The 24,279-nt window shown below is 42.7% G+C and overlaps 2 protein-coding genes across 3 annotated transcripts in view; both read left to right on the top strand.

The window, feature by feature from the left end:
- Nucleotides 1–665: 665 nt before the first annotated feature.
- Nucleotides 666–24,279, top strand: part of LOC127053996 (lysosomal acid lipase/cholesteryl ester hydrolase-like) — a 29,263-nt gene continuing 5,649 nt past the window's right edge. Inside the window, exons 1-4 of one of the 2 annotated variants that reach the window (XM_050959589.1) lie at nt 666–718; nt 16,609–16,722; nt 16,988–17,105; nt 23,373–23,571. In XM_050959589.1, the coding sequence (XP_050815546.1) occupies nt 16,618–16,722; nt 16,988–17,105; nt 23,373–23,571 (422 nt within the window). In that variant the 5' untranslated portion in view covers nt 666–718; nt 16,609–16,617. Of the gene's footprint in view, nt 719–14,889; nt 15,374–16,608; nt 16,723–16,987; nt 17,106–23,372; nt 23,572–24,279 lie in introns of those variants that run through there. The other variant, XM_050959588.1, reaches the window with a different exon arrangement.
- On the top strand, nt 6,662–9,067 carry LOC127054018 (zinc finger and SCAN domain-containing protein 29-like). Its single transcript, XM_050959641.1, has 2 exons — nt 6,662–7,580; nt 8,467–9,067. The coding sequence occupies exons 1-2, from the start codon at nt 7,058–7,060 to the stop codon at nt 8,970–8,972; spliced, it is 1,029 nt and encodes a 342-aa protein (XP_050815598.1). The 5' UTR covers nt 6,662–7,057; the 3' UTR covers nt 8,973–9,067.

Genomic DNA, 24,279 nt, shown 5'->3' on the forward strand with positions numbered 1-24,279 from the left:
AGAAAGACTTTGCCTATTGCTGTTGGAGGGAGAGGAGAGGAGAGGAGAGGAGAAGGCCTAAACTTGGCAACTTATAAGCCTTTGAAAAATCTGTTTTTCATGTGCTCAGTAGAGACTTGTTAGGACTTGGCAGCTAAAGCTGGAAGAGGAAACTGAGACAGGGAAAAAACAGGTTGGAGGGATGGAGAAGAAAGTGTCAGGTTTGGGGGAAATGAGCAGAAGGGTCTGTGCCCACGAGAGTATACTCCGTTCCAGAACAAAGAATGGAACCCATGATTCCCAAGTCTCAGCATTCCTTTGCTGTCTGCAAATAGTTGTGAAACCCACAAGCAAAGTGTATGTCTCATCCCTCTCTAGTGCTGGTCCATATAGAGTATGACTACCTATTATTGCAAGCAGTTACTCATTAGCTCTTGTGACAGATATCTGTGCAGTGGATCTAAAGTTCCAACCCTGTTTATGAAAAATGTGGGTGTCAAAATGATTCCACCTAATGCAATTTCTGTTTTTTCTGTTTCCGTTTTTAAAAACCAAGGAAATTACACATAAAACAGCCATATTAAGAAATGTTAGAATTAAGGTACCCATGCAAACTTGATTAAGTCCCCTTGTGCATATGCATTGTGATACAACTGTTAATTGCATTATCACACATTTTTCCACAAGACCCCTGCCTCATTCAGTGCCCAGGATGAACCAGCTCTGAGGATGAATCAAGGTATGCAGTGAGAGAGGCGTTGTCTACACAACCTTGCCTCATTTGTTGCAGAAGTTGGAAAGTGTATAGTAAATGAGGCAGAGAACTACAGGGATTTTGAATGTCCAACTTCAGACACTGGAGCCTAGTGTCTGAAGTGCTAAGCATTCACAGTTGCAAATGAGGTTCTTTGAACATATAAAGTACTATGAAAAATCAGGCCCTAGCCATCTCAAATTGGGCACCCAAATTAATGGTCACTTTTGACCTTTATTTCCTCTATGCTTTAGTTGCCCATTTGCAAAATAGGGATAAGACCACTGCCAAGCTGTCTGGAGTGGCTCATGACTATGAGTGTTAAACTCAGGGCAGACTGCTACAAATCAGAGCACAAACCCCAAATTGGTTGTGTGCTCTGTAATTAGATTTCACCAGCCAAATATCAAATGTGAACTCCTCAAGCACTATAACAGCCTTAACATGGAGTCACCCTTGGGTCCCCATGGGCACTCCAGTCTATCCAGGCAAGCCTGCCTTGTGATCAAGGTTGGCTCCAGGCACCAGCCGAGCAAGCTTGTGCTTGGGGCAGCAGATTCCCAGAGGTGACATTCCCGCAGGGTTTTTTTTCCCCTTCGCTGCTCCGGCTGCCCTGCAGGTTTGTTTCTCCCCCAGCCCCTCCTTCGCCACTCTTTTTTTTTTTTTTTTTTTTTTTTTGCTTGGGGCGGCAAAAGAGCCAGAGCCAGCCCTGCTTGTGATAGATTGTCCCTTATACCAAAAATCACACTTAACACGGCTACCCCTCTGATACTTAACAATATTTAGATTACTCCCAATCCCAAAGGGCCAGTCATTTACCCCAGGTCAGTTTCACCTTCGATCGTTCACTAAAGGCAAAGTTTATATAGGATTGGCTTAAGCGAAAACAAATGTATTAACTAGGGAAAGGAAATAAGAGTTATTTACAAGGTTAAAGTGGGTAAACATACACACACAAATGAGTTACAGTTGGTAACAGAAGCTGCTGTATTATGCAAGCTCTGTATGCCCTTTGGGACTAAGCAGCTTTGGGATCCCTTGCTTAAGTTTAAGAAATATTGCCCTCTCCAAATTCCGAGCAGCATAATGATAGAATTCATTCTGGTCAGGGATGTTTATCCCCTTCCCCCAGGGTTCCAACTTCAATGGGACAGTTCAAACCGTGATGGGTTTGTGCATGTCCCCTTTTCATGGGTGTGGGGGAGCAATCAACAAAGTCTTTTGTCCACTGATGTTCCACAGTGGTTCGTCTGGTGTCTATCGGCCTTCTTTTGTTGGGCAGGAGGTGACACCTCTTGTAATAAACTAGTATTTCACTCTTGGCAATACTTCTTTATTGGATACAGGTGTTGTTATAAGTGATATTGATACACGCAGCAACTCTCAAGCATTACATGACATCTAAACACATCTCTATAAATCTAATATCTATTTTAACAAAACTAACACAGAGACGAGACAGACTGATTTTCAGCAATGTCATTGTTCGGTGAGACCTATGGGCCTTGGCATGAACTGGGACCTAAACTGCCAGCATCACAACCACCACCTCACTTCACAAGGATGTTGTGAAAATAAATATATTCGTGTTTGTGAAGCATGCTGACAGTATGCTGTTGAACCTCATAGAAGCACCTAGGAAGCAATTAATAATTCTGTATTAAAAGCAAGGTTTGAATACTATGCAGTAAATAAGGCCTGGGGCCACACACTGAACAATGAGGATAAAACAAAATATTGAATAATACCATCCATCCTATGCTGGATGAAGCAGAATCTGAATGAGGCAGGGGGTCTGTGATTTTCCACTATTTTTTCCCCCATTTTTAACACATTTGTGTGTGTGTGTGTTCTTATGTACAGCGGAGGAAGAAAAACACTCAATTGTATCTAAAGCACTTAAGAAAATACTGTCTTTCTGTCCTTCCCCATATTCTTTCAGGAAGGACTTTCAAGCTATACCACATATTGCAACATAGCTCCTAAACAGCCAGCAGCATTTTAAACTCTGAACCCTCTAACTCTTGTAAATCTTTTAAATACTAGCATCAGAAACAGGCAAAGGGGATTTATTTTATTTTCCTCTTTCACCGGTGGCAAAAAAAAGAGAGAGAACAAACACTGAACAAGGGGTGGGACGATCATGCCCTCCCCCTCACACACTTTTTCCTTTCTGTGCATTTAGATTAAAACAAAATATGAAGTGCTTCATCACAAAGAATTCTGCACTTCGAATACAGTATTAATGACATTTTCTAGAGAATAATGTCAGTACCTTCTGCAAGCATCACTGTGACTAGCATTTCAGATTCTCCATGTCTGTGACTCACTCCATAGACAAGGGGTCCCCACCATGCCTATTCTGTGTCTTCCCCTTTAATTTTCTCATTCCTCCCAGCCCCCACATTTCTCCTCCTTACTGGCTACCTTTATTCCAGTCTCATCTGAAACCTGTAACTCTGAATGTCTCTCTCTTCCTTTGCTGTTTTAATTATTTCACTCTATAAAGTATTGCAGTCTTCCTTTTTTTTTTTTTAATAGCAACTACACAGTTATGGCTTTCTTCCAGTACAGAGGCTGGGCACATGCCTCTTTTGCTATTTGTATGTGGCACTTTGTATGGCAATGTCTATGTTTTAATCAAGAGTGAGCAAAACACCACTGTAATGTGTGACCAGACATAGGCCAGCAGATAGGAAACCCAAGGTCAAGTCTAAGGTTAAATATCAGTTTTTCTATATGATGTTTTATTAGGAAATGACAGTCAACGGTTATGCCAACTGTTGCAGAAATTGGGAAGTGGGTTAGAAATAACCACCACCACAAAAAAAGTCACTGTGTGGAAAGGTGGAAAATTTCCTGTAGTTCATGCTGTTAACTTTCACTGTTTCCAATGTCCTTGCTGTAATATTATTATTCAATAGGTGTTCTAAAGAGCCTTTATCAACATATATTTCAATGTTTTATTTGATAACCTATATCTCATTAGACCAAATTCTGGCCTCAGTTGAGGATCGTGTACCTTAGGCCTGGTCTACACCGTGGGGGGTCGATGTAAGATACGCAACTTCAGCTACAGGAATAGTGTAGCTGAAGTCGACATATCTTATTTCGACTTACCTCCCGTCCTCATGGCGTGGGATCAATGGCCACAGCTCCCCCGTCGACTCCGCTTCTGCCGCTCACCCTGGTGGAATTCCGGAGTTGACAGGAGCACATTCAGGGATCGATATATCATGTCTAGATGAGACGCGATATATCGATCCCCGATAGATCAATCGCTACCCGCCGATCCAGCAGGTAGTCTGGACATACCCTCATTTATTTTGGGTGTGTCAGCTTCTGGGTACCAATCTGAGGCACCAAGGGCCAGATTCCCAAGGTATTTAGGCTCCTAAAGTCATAATGATCTAAATGTCCACAGCTATGAAGACTCTAAAGTTTAGATTTATTAAGCTAGTTAGCAGCAGGTTGAACAGATTTTTCTCTTCTGACTGCAACATACCATTTATTACAGGGTTATAGGAGGCTGGTAAGAGGATGGAATATGAGGTATTAAGTTACTAAATACTTTTGAGGATCTGGACCTTAAAGCCTGATTTTTCAGAGATACCAAGGACTTGAAGCTCCTGTGGGTTACTTTTGAGAAGTTTGTAATCTTTATCTGGTTCCAAGATTTTGAGCACTGTTAAAGTAGTGGGTATTTTTAGTATACTTTTTCTATTCTTTGTCTTTCTTTTAGTTCATCCTTCTTCTAGGGACGAGAAAACCCATTACTTCAAAACTATTCCATTCCCTGCCCAGCCGCCTATAACTCCTTTAATAAATGGTTTGTCAAATTCAGAATAGAAAAATCTGTTCAACCTGCTGTTAACTAGCTTAATAAATGTAACCTTTTGCGACTTTATATCTGTGGGCATTATACCAAAACATGTATTTTGAAAATATACTTAGTATGGTCACCATATTTATCATTTTCCTTTACAGTGTTTCCAAAACTTCTGAAAACTGAACCCCCTTAGGAAAATGAAATCAATTGCATCCCTTGCAATCCCACCATGAATTGTTAATGGCTTGTCGACCTTAATGTATACATCTTCCACATTGTCCTGGCTGCTTCGGCATATACCAAAGTTTGGGAAATTTTCAATAATTTGTCTATGATAACATCCACAATGTACTGGACACCTTCCAGAGATTCCAAAAGAGACAGCCCTTGTTCCAAACATCTCACAGTGTGCTGTGCTGTTTTTAAATGAATTGTATGAATCTTAATGCAACAATTTACATCTTATCTAGTGGTGAATTAAAGCTCACTGTGGACTGTATCCAGTCCAACCAAAGGGCCCTGAACTACAAATCATGCCATATCTGGCTCCCTGTCCTGACAGTTCTAGTTCTTTTTTCTAAGGTCATGTCTACGCTATCATTTATGTCAACAATACTTATGTATTTATATCTGTGGGCATTATACTAATTTAGCCGGCATAAGTGGTGGTGTGGACAACACTATGTTGTCAGCAGAGCTTCTCTCACTGACATAGCAACCGCTGTTTGTTGGGAGTGGATTAATTATGTAGACTGGAGAGCTCTCTTCTGTCAGCATAGAGCTGCTATCCTAGAGATCTTACAGTGCACAGCTGCATCAGTAGTACAGCTGTGCTGCTCTAAGGTCTCTAGTGTCGACATAACTCAGTCCCTTGTAGATTGCAACACTCTAGTATTTCCAGTGTTTGCTGCTGGCAAAATCCTACCTATCATACTATAAAAAGTGATCAGGCTAAAATGAGGGGCTATTGAAACCACATACGTTTTCAGTAGAAAATGTTTTTATCAGTTGGAAACTGAGCTCATTACCAAGTTTGAGGCAAATTATAGAGATCTAGATTATTTTCTTAACTGGGGTAGATAATGGCTTTACTTCTGAATACAGTTATCTGATTTTAGAAAAATGTAAAGGCTTCTTATATATCTCTATTAACTAGCTGGAATTCTCATATTCAAGAAAACTTGAGCTTGAATTGGCAACAGGCCAGTAACACTTCTATTTGTAACAGAGATGGTACCATTTGTAAAGGTGTTGTCTCACATCTCCAGTTAAGACATTCCATGCATTACAGTGACTGGGGCTCAATGCAGTTTAAAGTGATTTCTTTTCTGTTTTGAATCCCGTTTTACAGTTGCCTTTTCAGGCCCCATAGAAGTTAATTTTGCAATGAGTTGAGTAGTGTTCTATTGCTAGATTTACCTTTTCCTTTATGAATCATAACTTTTCATGTCACTGAATTGTTTGTTTGTTTGTTTTTGGGAATGGTTTATTTTACCAAAGAGTTTGGTGTATGTTTAATAAATGTGCTATGCCTACTATTCATCAGTATAATTTATAGAGAAACATGGTTGGTTCTCCTGGGACTGGTAGATTTTCCTTGGTGAGCTATTCTAGTTAAAATCAAGTAGAAGTGGGTCAGCTGGAAAATGCGGTTCTGAGTTTAGAGGTAGGCATCTAAAGCAGTCAGAAAGCTATGAGTACAAGTGAAATCTCAGAAGAAAATAAGACTGGTATATAGAGTCCCTGTTGGTGTTTTTACAGAAGGTGAGTTTGTTAAATTGAATACAGATATCAGTGAGAGTTTGGAAACACAAGATTTACAGTTAGAAGGAAAATCTTTCTATGTTCAGCTGGTAAGTCAGTCACCAAGGCTGCTTGGAAAGAGGGAGACAGGAGTGCCCTCAGAAAGAACTACATGAGGTATGAGTTAGGCCCTTTATTTTCATTCTTTTTTTTTTTTATTTTCCAGGAATTTATCAAGTTTAATTGAAATATTTAAAAAAATGGGACGGTATCACTAAAAATTAAAAGGAAGTCAACAAGTGAGGGAGGGGTCCCCATACTCACAAGGAGTGAGGGGGAGGGATGCCTGGTACTCTTAGGGCTTGTCTACATCAGAAAGTTGCAGCGCTGGTGAGGGAGTTACAGCGCTGCAACTTTGAAGGTGTACACATCTGCAGGGCATCACCAGCGCTGCAACTCCCTGTTTGCAGCGCTGGCCGTACTCCCGTTTTGTCTCGGGTGTAGAGGATCCAGCGCTGGTGATCCAGCGCTGGTAATGCAATGTAGACACTTACCAGCGGTTTTCTTGACCTCCGTGGAATAAGCAGGTATCCCAGCATACCTGAGGATACCTCTCTGGTAATCAAGAAAACTCCTCTGCCCTGTGCTCACCTGACCCCTCCTTTAAATCCCCCGGGAAATTTAAAAAAATCACCTTCCTGTTTGCTCAGTCAGGCGTGGAGTGCAATTAATCAATCAATCATTCAGCGACCATGCCTCCACGCAACAAACGAGCCCCAGCATGGACCAATGCAGAGCTGCAGGATCTAATTAGTGTGTGGGGAGATGAGGCTGTTCAAACACAGCTGCGCTCCAGAAGGAGAAACTATGATACCTATAGTCAGATATCGCAGTCCATGCTGAGAAGGGGCCACGAACGGGACGCCTTGCAATGCAGAGTAAAAATTAAGGAGATGAGGAGTGCATACTGCAAAGCCCGTGAGGGAAACCGACGCTCAGGAGCAGCCCCCACAACCTGCAGGTTTTACAAGGAGCTGGATGCCATACTTGGGTGTGACCCCACCGTGAATCCTAGGAGCACGATGGAGAGTTCAGAGCAGGGAGAAGTGGGGGATGGTGTAGAGGATGAATACAGTGATGCTACTGGCGTTGAGGGGGACACCCCAGAGTCTCAGGACACAGGCAGCCAGGAGCTCTTCTCCAGCCCTGAGGAGACTAGCCAGTCACAGCAGCTGGAAGCGGACGTTGATGAGGAAGCTGAGGATCGTGCTCGTGGTAAGTAGATTGCAATGCTCTGTCCGTCCCCCACCCCCCCTTCCAAGCGGGAACTGTGTCCTGCGGGGTGCTTCTTCCTCACCGATCCCCCCTTCCAAGCGTGAAACCTGCCCTGCGGTGTGCTCTGTCCGTCCCCCACCCCCACTTCCAAGCGGGAAACCTGCCCTGCGGTGTGCTTCTTCCTCACCGATCCCCCCTTCCAAGCGTGAAACCTGCCCTGCGGTGTGCTCTGTCCGTCCCCCACCCCCCCTTCCAAGCGGGAACCGTGTCCTGCGGGGTGCTTCTTCCTCACCGATCCCCCCTTCCAAGCGTGAAACCTGCCCTGCGGTGTGCTCTGTCCGTCCCCCACCCCCCCTTCCAAGCGGGAAACCTGCCCTGCGGTGTGCTCTGTCCGTCCCCCACCCCCCCTTCCAAGCGGGAAACCTGCCCTGCGGTGTGCTCTGTCCGTCCCCCACCCCCCCTTCCAAGCGGGAACCGTGTCCTGCGGGGTGCTTCTTCCTCACCGATCCCCCCTTCCAAGCGTGAAACCTGCCCTGCGGTGTGCTCTGTCCGTCCCCCACCCCCCCTTCCAAGCGGGAAACCTGCCCTGCGGTGTGCTCTGTCCGTCCCCCACCCCCCCTTCCAAGCGGGAACCGTGTCCTGCGGGGTGCTTCTTCCTCACCGATCCCCCCTTCCAAGCAGGAACCAAGGCATCCCACTAACATGGGAGAATTTTAAGCAAAAGTACTCACCCCATTGCTAGACATGTCTTAGCTTTCTTGAACTCTACAGTGTTATGTGAGGTATGTGAGAGGGATGCTACCTACAGTTTCCAATGTCCTTCAAAAGTTGATAATAAACAATGATGCCCCTGTGTATTACATGTCTCTATCTCTATTTTTTCTAGACAACTCGAGTAATGCGGCTGTGTCACCGGCCTCACGTAGATTGCAGAATTTGAGGCGCAATCCTAGGAAATCAAAAGAGGAGCTGATCAAGACCGTTCTGAACCACTACAACAGGGAAAGTAGGAAGACTGAGGAGTGGAGAAAAAGTGTACAGGAATGGAGGCTGACTGAAAGCAGGAGACAGGAATTGTCTGCCAAAAGAATAGCCAGGCAGATGATGAGACTCCTGTCTCGCCAAACCAAGTCTTTTGAGTCTCTTGTAGCCATGCAGGCAAATATATACCGTGATAACCCACAGGCTTCCAAAAGCAATGTTCCTTGTCCCCCTGTGTATCCTCAAAATAGCTTTATGCAGCACCCAGTTCCTTATTATCATCAGCTGCCCCCAACACCTATAACATCACCTAGTAACCAAGATATGTTTAATTCTTACCCAGTGCACTCCACCCCCATCATTCTGCAGCAAAGTAATGGTGAGTTGCATCAGACGGTTACAATTGAGTAAAATAGGAAATAGTAAAACCTCTGAATGTACTGTGAACCACCCATACCCCCTTACCTGTTTTTTACTGTATGACAAATAAAAGGTTTTGGTTTGTATTTCTTTCCATATGTTTTATTGGTGATAGAAATGGCTAATTATACACAGCAAGGTAAAGCAAAGCACAACACATGCACCAAACATTACTGCTGGCTCTCAGCATCAAATTGCTCCCTTATAGCATCCCTAATCCTTGAAGCCCTTTCCTGGGCCTCCCTATTAGCCCTGCTCTCTGGCTGAGCAAACTCATTCTCCAAACGTATAACCTCGGAGGTCCATTCCTCACTGAACCTTTCACCCTTCCCTTCACAAATATTATGGAGGGTGCAGCACGCGGATATAACTGCGGTAATGCTGCTTTCCATCAAATCTAGCTTCCCGAACAGACTGCGCCAGCGAGCTTTCAAACGGCCAAAATCACGCTCCACAGTCATTCTACAGCGGCTCAACCTGTAGTTGAAACGTTCCTTGCTCCTGTCAAGCTTCCCAGTATATGGTTTCATGAGCCATGGCATTAATGGGTAAGCGGGGTCTCCCAGAATCACGATGGGCATTTCCACGTCCCCTACTGTTATATTGTGATCTGGGAAAAAGGTCCCGGCCCTAAGCCTCCTGAACAGGGCACTGTTCCTAAATATGCGTGCATCGTGCACCTTTCCAGGCCATCCAGAGTAAATGTCAGTGAAATGCCCACGGTGATCCACAAGCGCTTGCAGAACCACAGAGAAGTACCCCTTGCGATTAATATACTCCGATGCCAGGTGGGGTGGAGAGATAATAGGAATATGCGTCCCATCTACTGCCCCTCCACAGTTAGGGAAGCCCATTTCTGCAAAGCCATCTAAAATGTCCTGCACGTTACCAAGAGTCACGGTTCTTCTTGTCAGTGTTCGATTAATGGCCCTGCAAACTTGCATCAGCACCATTCCAACGGTGGACTTTCCCACTCCGAACTGGTTCGCCACAGATCGGAAACAGTCTGGAGTTGCCAGCTTCCAGATTGCAATAGCCACCCGCTTCTCCACAGAAAGGGCATCTCTAAATCTCGTGTTCATGCGCCGCAGGTTGGGGGCGAGATCATCACAAAGTCCCATGAAAGTGGCTTTCCTCATACGAAAGTTCTGCAGCCACTGCTCGTCATCCCATGATTGCAGGACGATGTGATCCCACCACTCAGTGCTGGTTTCCCGAGCCGAAACGCGCCGGTCCACGGAGCAGAGCACGTCTGTTATTGCCACTAGCATTGTACTGTCTGCATATTGATGCGATTCAGTACCATCGTCCGACTCCTCAATGTCAGTCACACGCACATTTAGCAGCCTAAGGATTAGATCCACAGTAAGGCGAGATGTGCTGGCAATAGTCATTAGTAAGGTATTCAGTACCTGAGGATCCATTCTTGAAAGATAATGCAGAAAAACCGCTTTAGAGTCACAATGCTGCCACAGTGCTCCGCATGTGTACCAAAGCAACGCTGGCCGTTGGAACAGGAACAGGAAGCAGAAGGACAATCACACTTCCTTCCCCTTCCCACAAGCCCCAGCGCCGCTGTGGGACGAGGTGCCCTGTGGGATAGCCGCCCACAATGCATCACTCCCAACAGCGCTGCAGTGTGGCCACATCTAACAGCACTTACAGCGCTGCTAGCAGTAAGTGTGGACACTCTGCAGCGCTGGCCCTATACAGCTGTCCTAATACAGCTATAACAACCAGCGCTGCAAAGTTTTAGATGTAGACATGGCCTTAGAGGGTACTCACCATGTGCCAGTTGAAGAAGCCTTCCACTCCCTGCAGTGGTGGGCAGTCTCGGCTGCTGGAACCTGGCTCCTCACCCATTTTGCTCCCTGCACATTGTGGGGAAGCAAACTGGGCTGCACTGAAGGATCACGAGATCAGTGGGAGGCTGCAACCCATGTGTACTGGTCCCCATGCTGGGCAGAGCCCCCTTCTGATCCTAGCCCTTTAGTATGGCCCCATCCAATTGCCCTGTGAAAGATTTCCAGGTCCCCCCAAAGCCAAAATTCAGGTGAAAATCAATAAAAACACGCATACTGGCTTTTTCAAAAACCTGGGAATTTTTCGGGAACAATCAGTAAATGTTGATAATGAAGGACTTCAGATATGAGACAGTTCTTGGCAACAAGAGCTGTAACCACTCCAGAGTAGAGTCTATTGCTAAAGTGTGCACCAAGGAGCAGAAGACCTAGGGAAACCTCTGTGTGAAGGGGTGATAGGACACTAGTTAAGTAGCAAGTAACCCAGGGGCTCAATACTGAGCTCTTTATTCACAGCTACTGCCAGTTTTCTAGCTAGAGCATTTAGACCTTAGTGAAGGCACCCAAGATAGTGATACTTTCGTGATAGCTGGGATAGCTCCCTTACCCTTACAAGTGCCATAAATTCTTTAGTGACCATAAATACTCAGAATCTCAATTTCAAATTTAACCCAAAAGGACATTGCCCTTAACACTGCGCCAAGATGTTGGTTCGATACTGCCACCAAATGAAGTGTCAGCTGAATTACTACAACCATTTGCTGTAACACTTTGATGTTCCTTTGAGGTCTGCCATCCAAATACTGATCCATCTTCAATATCTTTAGAGCATAAAAGCTGACAAACTTGTAGTGTACAATGGTATGACTGCTGCATACTCTAAGGTTGCATTATGGTAGGTATCATGTTCACTAATGTATATTAATTTTCAGTACTTATTCCTATCTAGGGGTATTCTTAATATTTGAGTACTCTCATCTCATTAGGTCTCCTATTACGATGTATGTGCATATGGATGTGATGAAGGTGATATACACAATAGAGAAGCAATCCCTTCTTTGGTGTTTTCCTGCTCCCTACTCACTTTCCTCAGTGCAGGGATCCCCAATTCTTGAATATATTTTTCTCAGTGTGCTTTTCTGGGACTGGCCCTATTAAACTGCGGCAGAGCCAAATAGCTACACATCTGAAGTGCCCATTTTGTAACTGACTGAAGCTTGTTGCATCTGTCTCACACACACAACACACATTTGAGAAATATCTGTTGTACTTCCACTGTTGTATTAATGTAGATGGAATATATGGGCCAAAGGTGTTAACATAATCCAGTCACTGTCCAACATTAAACAAGTTTCAGGATTAGGTATACAAAGACCTGAGCCTGCTTAGTACCATGGTAAACACGTGATTAAAAGGTCTAAAAGATTTTTTAAAGAAATGAAGGAAAATCAGTTAAAGCATTTGAAACGTAAAGTATTAAATTATGCTTTCATTTTAACATCCCTTATTCCTTTTTCCTTTAGCTGTAGAGTTTTTAATAGTAACCTTCCCCCACTTGTTTGACAGTGTCTTAGATGGTATCAGAGATGGTCAAAAGTGTGTTTTAAGGGAAAGAGAAGTTACTTGAGGTGGCCTAGAACTACTGTTAGTCAAATTCCATTTCATCCAGGTGATGTTTCGGATTCAGCTGGAGCCAGTAGAGGTGGTAATGTCACCTAGGTCCCTTTCTCTGGCCTGGTCTGGTCAGAACATTTCTCAGGATCAGGATGATGAAGGCCCAGGGTCCCAGGAGATGGGGTGGTGGCAGCCACAATGGTGAAACTTGCTTCAGTAGCATATTTTTCTCCCTAGAGTCTTTCTTTAAGGACCCACAAAGGGAATGGTGGGTGGAAAAGTCTATCCCTTCTTTATTTTGGCCACCAGTTAGGACTAGTTTCTGACACTCATGGAGGATGGGTATGGTCCCAAAGAACTGGAGAAAGGCAAACATAGTACCGTTCAACAAGAACAAATAGGACCTGGAGAATTATAGGTCAATCAGCCTAACTTTGATACCTGGAAAAATACTGGAACAAATTATGAAACAATCAGTTTCTAAGCACCTGGAGGATAATAGGGTTATAAGGAATAACCAATGTGGATTTATCAAGAACAACCTAATTTCCTTCTTTGACAGGGATATTAGCCTAATGGATAGGAGGAAGCTATAGATGTGATGTATCTTGATTTTGTAAGGCTTTTGACAGATTCCCACGTGCTGTTCTCAAAAGCAAACTAAGGAAATGTGGTCTAGATAAAATTACTATAAGGTGGATGCACAGTTGGTTGAAAGACTGCACTCAGGGTAAATATTAATGGTTTACTGTCAAACTGGGGGAGATGACATGTATCTAGTGAGGTACTGCAAAGGTCTGTCTTGGGTCTGGTACTGTTCAATATTTTCATTAACTACTCAGATAACGGAGTGGAGAGTACTCTTATAAAATTTGCAGATGATACCAAGCTGGGAGGGCTTGCTAGCACTTTGCAGGGCAGGGTTACCATTCAAAATGACATTGATAAATGGAAGAATTGGTCAGAAATCAACAAGATGAAATTCAATAAAAACAAGTGGAAAGTACTACACGTTGGAAGGAAAAACATCAAACGTACAACTACAAAATGGGGAACAACTGGCTAAAGCTGAAAATGATCTGAAGGTTGTAGTGGACCATAAATTGAATCAGTCAATAATATTATGCAGTTGTGAAAAAGGCTAATATCATTCAAGGGGTGTATTAACAGGAGTTAAGACACAGGAGGTAATTATTCTGCTCTACTTGGTATTTGTGAGGCCTCAGCTGGAATACTGTATCCAGTTCTGGGTGCCACACTTTAAGACAGGTGTGGACAAATTGGAGAGGGTCCAGAGGGGAAGAACAAAAATAGGGCAGGTTTTCTAAAACTTTTATTCTGAGGAAAGGCTAAAAAAACCTGGGTGAGTTATGGTCAGTCTGCCATAGTATTCTGTCATAAAATGTTGGCATTCAGAATAAATTATCAGTCTGGATGGCATTGCCACATTGAAAGAAATAATCTTCTCTTAATTGTGCTTGTGCAGTGGCATGAAAATATCTTAAGTGCACAGCAAACTAATAGGACAGTACTACTAGTTTCTTTTTTCTCTCTCTCCCTTCTCTACATAAGGTGCCACTTAGCTCACATATTAGTACTGTATGCCAGTCCACACTCGGGATACATCAGAACATAGTACATTACATGTCCCTTTTTTGTCTTTGTACCAAACTGCTGCAAGGGAGTGGCAGAGTAGATATGTTGTAAACCTTATTTATTATTTATACTCTCTGCTTGTGACTAGCATGTCTGTTTAGAGAGACCACAAATTCACCATCAGAAGGAGTCCAGAGGAGAGTAGCAAGAATCATAAAAGATTTAGAAAACTTAACCTGGGAGGAAAGGTTAAAAAAAACTGGGCATGTTTAGTTTTGCAGAAAGAATATCAAGGTGGGACCGGATAAGAGTCTTCCAGTATGCAAAGGCTATCATAAAGAGAATAGTGATCAGTTGTTCTCCTCCATGTCCACTGAAGGTAGGACAAGATATAACGAGTTTAAGCTGCAGCAAGGGAGATAGGTGTAGGTTAGATATTAGGAAAAACTTGCCAACTATAAGGGTAGTTAATCTCCCTTGGAAGCCTATACCAGAGCTTGTGGAATTCTCATCACTGGAGGTTTTTAAGAACAGGTTGGACAAACACCTGTCAGGAATGGTCTAGGTTTACTTGGCCCTGGCTCAGTGCTGGGGGCAGGACTAGATGATCTCCCATGGTCCCTGCCAGCCCTAGGTTTCTGTGATTTTTTTTTTAATTCATATTTTGGTGCTAAGGTTGGTTTTAATAACAAAGGAGATGTGTCCCAAGAGAAGAAATGCACCTTGTGCTGCACTGGTGTCCACACTGGCAGCAGTAGGGAAGAGGAAGGGGACACAACACTCCCCACCCCCCAGTCACCCTGGCAACCCTCCTCCAATGGAAAGAGGACAGACAACTGAAGTCACCAGCTGCCAGTTAGAGGGCACAAGACAGCCACCCAGCACCGCAAGCAGTTTCTGACCCTGGGCACATCCCCAGACGCCTGGGAAAGTAGGACTGAGGCTACAAATAGCTCTGCTTTCCTCCACATGGCAAGACTGGCCTGGGAGTGAAGCAGGGAGAAGGTCTTCCTATAGCCGGACAGCACAACACTGCCAGGCCCAGCAACTGACCTATCTGTAACCTCAGCCAGCAGAAAAGCCTCAGGAGGGTACAATCTGCTTCTCCTGCCCCCACCTGCCAGCAACAGAAGGAGACAGCCTGGCTTGCCTGCCACCACCTGCAGCCTGTTTGTCCTGCAGCCAGTCCATACTGGATCTGGGATTTTGGATCCTGAGACCTGACCTGCCTGCATCTGAACCTGCAGGTTCCAAGCTTTAAAGACTGTCAGCACCATTCCAAAAGGGTGAGGGTGTTTTTCAGTTCCTCTCCAGTAATCCACAGGAAGGACCTGCATGCCTGCACCAGTCTTCTAAGTGCTCAGCCAGAAAGGGAATCAAGTGAGTATCCTGTATTACAGCTAGATGTAGGTAGTTAAGGTTTAATCTTATACCATTAAGGCACATTCCATCTGTGAAAGGGCTTTAATCTGCCTAGATCATCAGGATCTGCACTACCAATTCCCAGTATAATAAAGTGTGTTTCTAAGAGCATCTCCTTATAGGCCTGCAGCATGCCTTCACATGTACCACACGGGTACCTGAAATGTGGGGAACTGAAGGAGGAGACACTTTTGATAGGAACATTAGGGTGTGTATAGTCACATGCTCTAGTGTACTTGCCAGCATAGCTATTAGTAATTAAAGAGCATTATTAATATTGCTAATCATTTCAATAATTTAATATTTTTATTGCTAGTATATATGTCTTTAATCAAATTGTTACATATAGTTTATAGGTTTCAGAGTGGTAGTCGTGTTAGTCTGTATCAGCAAAAACAATGAGGAGTCTTTGTGGCAATGTAGAGACTAACAAATTTATTTGGGCATAAGCTTTTGTGAGCTAAAACCCACTTTATCAGATGCATGGAGTGGAAAATACAATAGAGAGGTATAAATACACAGCATATGAAAAGATGGGAGTTGCCTTACCAAATGGGGGGTCAGTGCTAATGGGCCAGTTCAGTTAAGGTGGAAGTGGTCTATTCTCAACAGCTGACAAGGTACACTGGCCTCATTAGCACTACAAAAATGATTTCCAACCCTTCTTGTCAACTGTTGAGAATAGCCCACTTCCACCTTAATTGAATTGGCTCTGTATTGTACATTTCTACTGTATTTTCCACTCCATGCATCTGATGAAGTAGATTTTAGCCCACGAAAGCTTATGCCCAAATAAATTTGTTAGTCTCTAAGGTGCCACAAAGACACCTAGTGGTTTATACTCTTTATAGCAATTGTTTTTAACCTGTTTGGATTATTTTTTGGTTCAAGTGTGGTAGCCCCCTGCCTTAGGATTTCTCTACGCTAGAGGTTCTCTTGGTATAACTTATGTCTGTTGGTATAACTTCTACTATGTGAGTGATGTTGCTGTTTGTTTGAGGCTAGTGTCTTAGCAATTAGTGACCAGTATAATAACCACGCAGAAAGCAGGACTTTATAATATTTTTCCTAGAGTATAACACTGTAGAATAAACATGAATAATAATAAGCTACATTAAGTCATAACTGGTACGGTTTGTGTAAGTTACCCTTGATTCTGATGGCACTAACAGAGTATACATTTTTTTTCTAAGTGACCCAAGATGTGGCTGACTGTAGTTGTGACATGTTTGATCCATGAAACTGTGTCAACACAAGGACTTGTTGGTGATAACACACCTTTTAATCCTGAAACATTTATGAATATTGTAAGTAAAGTGTTCAAGTGTGGGGGAAAATCTCTGTGAAGCAATGTAATGTACATTGCTACTAGTTAAATATGTAAATCTGTGGATTAAACTTTCAGAGTCTACAATAGATAGTGCCTCACAGTTCAGTATTCCTTGAAATATGATCCCAGTAGAAACTCCTTCCTGTTAAAATCCTGAGTGCATACATGGCCGAGGAAAGCCTTTAAAAACTGAAAACCCATTGGCAGTCTAAGACCAAAGCCTTTGATTTTTCTTCCTACAGAGTGAGATCATCACCTACTGGGGATACCCCAGTGAAGAGTATGATGTTGTGACAGTGGATGGCTATATACTTAGTGTTAACAGAATACCGCATGGAAAAGTACATGCTGACAACGCAGGTAAAATTGATGTCAATATTAAACAAGACACTTGCTGTATTCTTTTGATTAAGTCAGGAAGCAATTTAACCTAGAACATAGACGTATGTTCAAGAGGCTTACAGGGGTCCCAGAAAATCCCATGAGTTTGGTTTTATGGAGTTTTCATCCAATAAAGGGAGATTTATAGAGAAGGCCCTTCCCTGTAGTGCCCTGAAAGGATTTTCCTCCCACAGCCTACTCTACCCTGCAGCTCTGCACCACTCCTAACCCCCACGATCCCCAACTGGCAGCACTTGCCCTTCAGAAGCCATGCTGCCATTGGCAGAATCCTTCTGTGGCTGTGTAGTAGGTCACACAGAGAGCAAAGTTATGTTCTAGTTCTGCTAGAGTTTCAGTAGTGGAGCTTCTGCAGGGTACTGACAGTGGGGGATAAGTATTACTGAACAGTCCCAACACCACCCCTGCGCTTGTACCCCAGGGGAGCCATTGGATCTCAGCCTTTCCCATGATAGTAGGAGCAAAGAGGGGTGGTCTGGGGCGTTGTTAGAGAAATGCTTATTTCCTGCTTTTTTTGTCAGTCAGTCTTCAGATGGGTAACCGGTCTCTCACTTAGTCATCTGTTTTATCTGTATGATTCCATGGCGTAAACTAAAGCATGTAGAACACATAACTGAATGTTAACCTACTTGTCTCATTTACTGCAGTTAGGGTTCTAATCTCTTGCATACTTTTAGTGTTTCAATACTGAATTTATGTGATCACTTGTTTCTTTAAAATTTATAAACCAAAACTTTTTTGTTATGGGGAAAATCAATATTTATATTGCCCATTTGACTCTAGGTGGGCTGTATGGTTGTCTAGTGGGAACTCTTTTGGAATAAGAGATTCCTCTCAACTGTTGCTTTTTCGAAGATAAATAACCAAATGCAGTGGCTCAAAAAAATTAATAAGAAAATGGTCAAGAGGAGAGAAGTCTTTATATGTAATGTTTGGATCTTAGGCTAAACTAAGCCTATCCACTCTGCATTTGCAAGCAACCTTGCAGGAGTTAAGCACTGTCCTTGCAAAGTATACAAATGCACAGGTAGTCTGTTTTCCCCCTGCTAATCCCTAGAGTATAGCTAAACAGGGCTAACTGTCTGTATAAAAATGGGAAGAAAATTCTGCAGTGAAGTGCAATTTAAAGGTCACGAAAGGACAGTGAAGCGTGTATGAGAAACTGAGACTAAAGATGCAGGTAAGGATCTCAGCATAGTGAGAGGACAAGGTAAGGAGTACTGAGTGAGGAGGGAGGCGAGGAGAGAGGAAGTGGGAGGGAAGAGGAAAAATACAAGCAAAATAATGGGGAATGGAGAGATGATGGGGAGGGAATAAACAAAATTGACAGACGAACTGAAGGTAGGAGAGGTGAAAGGTTTCTGCCAGTGGGTATGGAAAACTCAGTCTTGTTAGTATAAACCATGTTGGGCATGATAAAAACCAGGATGACAAGAGTGCCACTGCTGCAATCTAGATGTTGTGATATAAATCAGTTGCCCTGCAGAGAGCAACATTATTGCTTATCCAGAAGAATCAGCAGCCATAAACCTAAAACAGAGACCGCAGAGTTTTTTGTTTTGTTTTTGCTTAAGGGAAAATCTTTAGATCCTGGGAAGTATCATTGTGCAGGGCTAAGATGATCAAGAGATGCAAAGCAGTCTTAGTAGGTGTCTGTTGCGTTAGTGTAAAGTGATTATTTAATACTACTGTAAATGTATTTGTCATGTCATTGATGATGTTAGGGCATCTAGAGCCATGGCTGAACATCTCTTTATATTTTAAAATCTAAATACATGAATGTTACCAATGCGTATTTGTTTGCGGGGGGAGGTTGTTGTTTTTCCCATTGTATGCTGAGTGATGGCATGGCTAAATGAATCCATCAGGGGGAGCTATTGGTTTGAAAAAGAAGTTGTTATTGAGATGATATTCAGCAATGACAAGGGGGTGGGGAAGAAGTACAGAAAGTTTATGATAGGTTTCAGCAATCTATCAGTCATATAAAAGCTTCATAACAGTGTCTGAATTCAGTGCAAGTTTTGGTTATTGTTGTAGTTGAACACATGCCTATGTAATGTGAAAACCCATCACGACTGGGTGCCTGGGATGGGCCACACTGAGAATGCCACGGTTAGGGCAGATCCCAAGCATTGGGGCAGACAATCCTCCAAATGCTGGTGATTTATTCTATAATTATGTTCACCAAGCCAGTAACAAATAACTTCTGTATCACCACACTGGTTAACAAGAAGTCAAACACAGTCCCCTTTAGGCATTCCAGCCCTTGGTTTCCATACAAATTGGTCTAATAGAGTGAGTGGTTACTACTGAAAACACATTTCACCATATATGAGGTTCTTCTATTCCCAAGGGATCAGACACTTATCCCAAGTCAATATGTATCTCAGATCTTACTTGAAAACCACACAGTCAGCCAATCCTTAGTAAACTAACAAAAGACTTGTTGTTAAAAGAAAAGAAGAGTTAAAATGGTTAATAGATTGTATACATATAAATGATTGCCAAGTGCTTATGTCAGGTTTGAGTAGAGATGGAATAGTCTGCTAACTTGTTAAAAGCCTCTCTGGAATCACCCAAATAGATTGGGAGTCATTAGTCCTTGTTCAAAGCTTCCTTGATAGAAATTCAGTCTGGAGAAATGAAGCAGGAAATTAAGACAGAATGGAGTTGTTCCAACTGCAATTTATATCCTCTGTCATGTGCATGGAAATTCACTATCCCAAATAAAGCCCTATGCCCCTTTTGTATGGAAAGTTACTGGCCCAAGATGGAGTCCAGGGTCACATGGCAAACCATGCAAGGACATGTGATATGTTCATCAGCTTCTTGCTGTCTGAGGCACCTGCAGGAAGACCTACAGGGTGGGATGAGTTTCTTCCATGGCCCATTGTGAGCACTGAGTGTCCTTAATGGGCCATCAACACCAGTGATGCAAGTAGATTTTTAACTCTTACCAGTATGGCATCTTCCCTCCCTCACAAAAAATGTTCCATGACTAGAGCCCTGCAAGGATACAAATTTATATCCATGGATAGAAATTGGTATCCGTGGAACTGCAGGGCTCTTCTGGGAACTGCAGTGGCGAAAGGAGCAGAACATGGTGCCACAGTTCCCAGAAGCCAGCGTTCCACACCAACAGCTCCTCCGGCATGGTTGTACTGCCCCCAGTCCTGTCCCCTGATGCGACTGTACTGCCCCTAGCCAGGAGACGCAGCTGTGTGGAGGGGCTGGGGGGCAGTACAGCTGTGCCAGAGGAGCTGCCGGTGCAGGGTGATGGATCCTGGGACCGGTGGCCCCACGTTCTGCTCCTTTTGCCACTGTGGTTCCTGGGAGAGCCCTGTGGTTCTGTGGATACCCATTTTTTTATTCATGGATATCCACATCTGCAGGTATAAATTTGTATCCATGCAGGGCTCTACAATTCATTTTTTAAAATGTCTTTCCGGTACAGCGTACCAGCAATAAATGTTTTGATGGTATGGTGTACCTGACCATACTGGCTTACTTGCGCCACTGATCAACACATAGCTGGCTAGCCCTGAACTAAATTTATCTAGAGGAGGTTTCACCCAGGAATACAACACATGTTTAAGATACAAGTACATAGCCAACATTCATAACTTCAGATACAAAGATTATTCATGCATATAAACAGGATTATCATACATAACAGATTGTAAAATATCAGTGGAAAAGTTACATACTTTGTACAAGATTTAATGCAACTTTGTAACACTGGTGACTTTATTAGTGTAACTAGTCAGTTGTATACAGCATCACACCCATCTCTTCAGGTAATCAGCAGATAATGGTCCTCTCCTCAGGGCCTAGATTCAAAAGGCTTGATTTATACTAATGTTTGAATCTTAACACTTTTTGTCCCAAAAGTCCATTCTTGTTTTGCACATTCTTCAATATAGTCCTTTTGATCATCCAGATCTTGCATCATATCTTCCTCCTAGAGAGGTTACATATAATCCCAGACCACAATAATACATAAATTTTAATACAGTGGACCCCAAAAGATACTAAAAGGTAATTCAATAGGATTTTTTTCAAGGATATTGAAGGAAATTGCCATATCTGTCACACTGGCAATACAAAAACCAGGGGGAGGGTAAGATAATATCTTTTATTGGACTAATCTGTTGGTGAGAGAGACAAGCTTTCAAGCTGCCCAGATCTCTTCCTCAGGTCTGGGAAGTGTACTTAGAGTGTCACCGCTAAATACAGGATAGAACAGATAGTTTAGCGTAAGTAGGTAGCACATATTTCATGTGGTTACTTCACCTTGAGTGGTCCATTAGAATATGTAGTAATTACTTATGCTAAACTATCTCTTCAATCTGGTATTTAGCTGTGACACTCTAAGTACACTTCCCAGACCTGAGGAAGAGCTCTGGGTAGCTCAAAAACTTGTATCTCTCACCAACAGAAGTTGGTCCAATAAAAGGTATTATCTCACCCTCCTCGTCTCTCTAATATACTGGAACCAACATGGCTACAACAACACTGTGTCTGGGCACAATAAGAGTATTTTTAAAAAGGTTTTAAATCCTGGTTTTTGGCTTTTCTGATGATTGATGGTTCACTATATTTTAAATTTTGCATAAAACTTCTCCCCTTCCATCAATTTCATTTTTGCATACTAAATTTTGAATAACTGCCTTAATTTGCAAAGAAATCATTTAACTAGTGTCAATTGTAAATATACTTCCTCACTGTTTAGATCTCAGATCTTTAGTTGTAGATAATATATGTTAAGGACTTGAGCTATGTTTCTATTTTAACTGCTTTGTTGGAGTTCCGTGGGGTGGTTAAATGTTCCCATAAACAGTTGCAGTGGTGTTAGGGATGAGGAAGAAGAAGAGGTGGGCAACTGTGGAAGGATAGTAGGTTTAAAGACAGGAAGGTGAGTGGTGCTGGTCCCAGTTTGGTCAAGACTCTCTAGTGAAGGCAAAAAAAACCTCTTAGGTAGCATCATCCCCTTCAAGCAGTTCAAATCTCTGTGTTCTCTGGCACCACTTCCTGTGCAGTAAAACACATAGTCATTTCCTTGCTGGGCTCGAGCTGCCAGTTGTTTTCAGGAGGGGACAGGCAGGGCTCCTATACCTGCCAGTGTACTCTGGACACCAGGTCCCCAGGTCAAGTGATCACAACATAGATCAAACTTGAATTACTGCTAATTATGGTGTCCATAGGTGTAAGTGCAGTGAAAGGGATTCATGCTCTTTAAGGGAAAAAGGTCTGAAATGCAGTGGTATAAGATGCTCTGGCACTGACTTCATGACACTTTAAAAAGCCAGTTAATATTATAAGACTGGTTCCCAAACTTTTTTCCCCAAGGAACTCTTTGGCATCTCATGTGTCCTGTTCCCTTTTCATTTCTGGTACTACCGGAACGCCCCCTCCAGTATGACCAGGCATGCATAGTGTGTCAGAGGTCACACTTTGCAGAGGACACCATTTTGAGAAATGGCATCTTCCATGTGGCAAAAGAGCCAGAACGCTGTTCCAGTGTGTGCTGGTTCTGGCTCTGGGGACCGACCCCAGCAGAGTCCACGGCAGACCCGCAGAAATCTGGGGATCCCACTTTGGGAATCACAGTATTATAGCAATGATTAGGAGGGGTCTGAACATAGCCATATGATGGTGGGAGTAGATCGTGAGAAACTGCTGCACCAAGATACAGTATTATGGGAATTAGTGTGGACTGTGTGAAGAGGCTGAGAGAGGCTGTAGATCCAGTATTCAGGATGAAACTCACTAGCCTGATACATCTTTCCAGGCATGTACTGCTTGGAGCCTGAACTACACAACAAATATGTTTTCTGATAATCAAATATAATAGGACTAATATTGAAGTACACCTTCAGTATGCATTTAGCCATGGTAATTATAAGCCATTCCCTTAAATCTTCTCCTAAGTTTTCCATATTTAGTGATTATAGCATTTGAGAAACATAATTTTTCCATAAAATTGTTTGTTGTTTAACATTCAGCAGTACAAATGAGAGAATACTTCTATGTAGTTTTCCTGTTGTAAGAAGTGTCTTTAAGGAATTCCACATTACAGTCTCTGGCAATTCAATTTAATCCCTCTATGGCTAGAACTAGGTGTTGGAGTTAGGAGATTGGCTGGGGCATGAGTGTCATTTTATTATCAATGTCACAGAAGTTTTGGTTGTGTGGAATATGCAGTTTCTCTCTCTTTCTTTCTTTCAGGTCCGAAGCCTGTTGTGTTTCTGCAGCATGGTTTACTTACAGATGGCAGCACCTGGCTCACCAATATGGCTAAAAACAGCCTGGGCTTCATTCTGGCAGATGCAGGCTTTGATGTTTGGATAGGAAACAGCAGAGGGAACACCTGGTCTAGACGACATGTAACCCTTTCAGTGCACCAAGAGAAATTCTGGGCTTTCAGGTAGACTATAATTTGGGAAAAACAATGATGTGACCAAATTATTTTATTTTATAAAGTGGTGGTGTGAAAGCTTTCACTAATTCAGTGAGAAACTAATAAAGAATTAGGCTAAAACACTAAATGTGTCCAGTAATTCTGAATGTCCAATTTGACAATTACACCTGGATTATTTCAGAGGTGTTGAACACATCCAGTTCCATTCAAATCAGTTGCAGTTGTAGATGGTGAGCATCTCAGAAAATCAGGCACTCGTTATGTCAGACTGCACCCCCAGAATTAGTGGACAAATTTAAATATGTAGGTGTTGTTATTGTCTCTTTCTCTGTATCATGCTTGGAGTTCTTTAGGAATTACTAAATTTATTATGTGTACAGGATAAATTAAGTGAAATCAAATGTCTTTTAACCATAATATGAATTTACTAAAGGACAAAAAAGTTCAAAAGCCTTGCTACAGTATCTGACAATCATTGTCAGAAATTGCCATTAGAGACTCTGTTTAAACATAGTTGCAACTAAATGGATATGAGAGAGATGTATCTCAAACAAATATCTATATCTATATCTATATCTATATCTATATATAATATTTTAATACACAGTTTGGAACAGTGAATCATTCTGACTGATATAGTGGAAAAGGATTTAAACATGATTCCTTACCTCAGTTTCTGGCCCAGTGTGGATGGAGCCATAAACGTTCGAGGCA

The sequence above is a fragment of the Gopherus flavomarginatus genome, chromosome 6 (assembly GCF_025201925.1).
Source record: "Gopherus flavomarginatus isolate rGopFla2 chromosome 6, rGopFla2.mat.asm, whole genome shotgun sequence".
NCBI lineage: Eukaryota > Metazoa > Chordata > Testudines > Testudinidae > Gopherus > Gopherus flavomarginatus.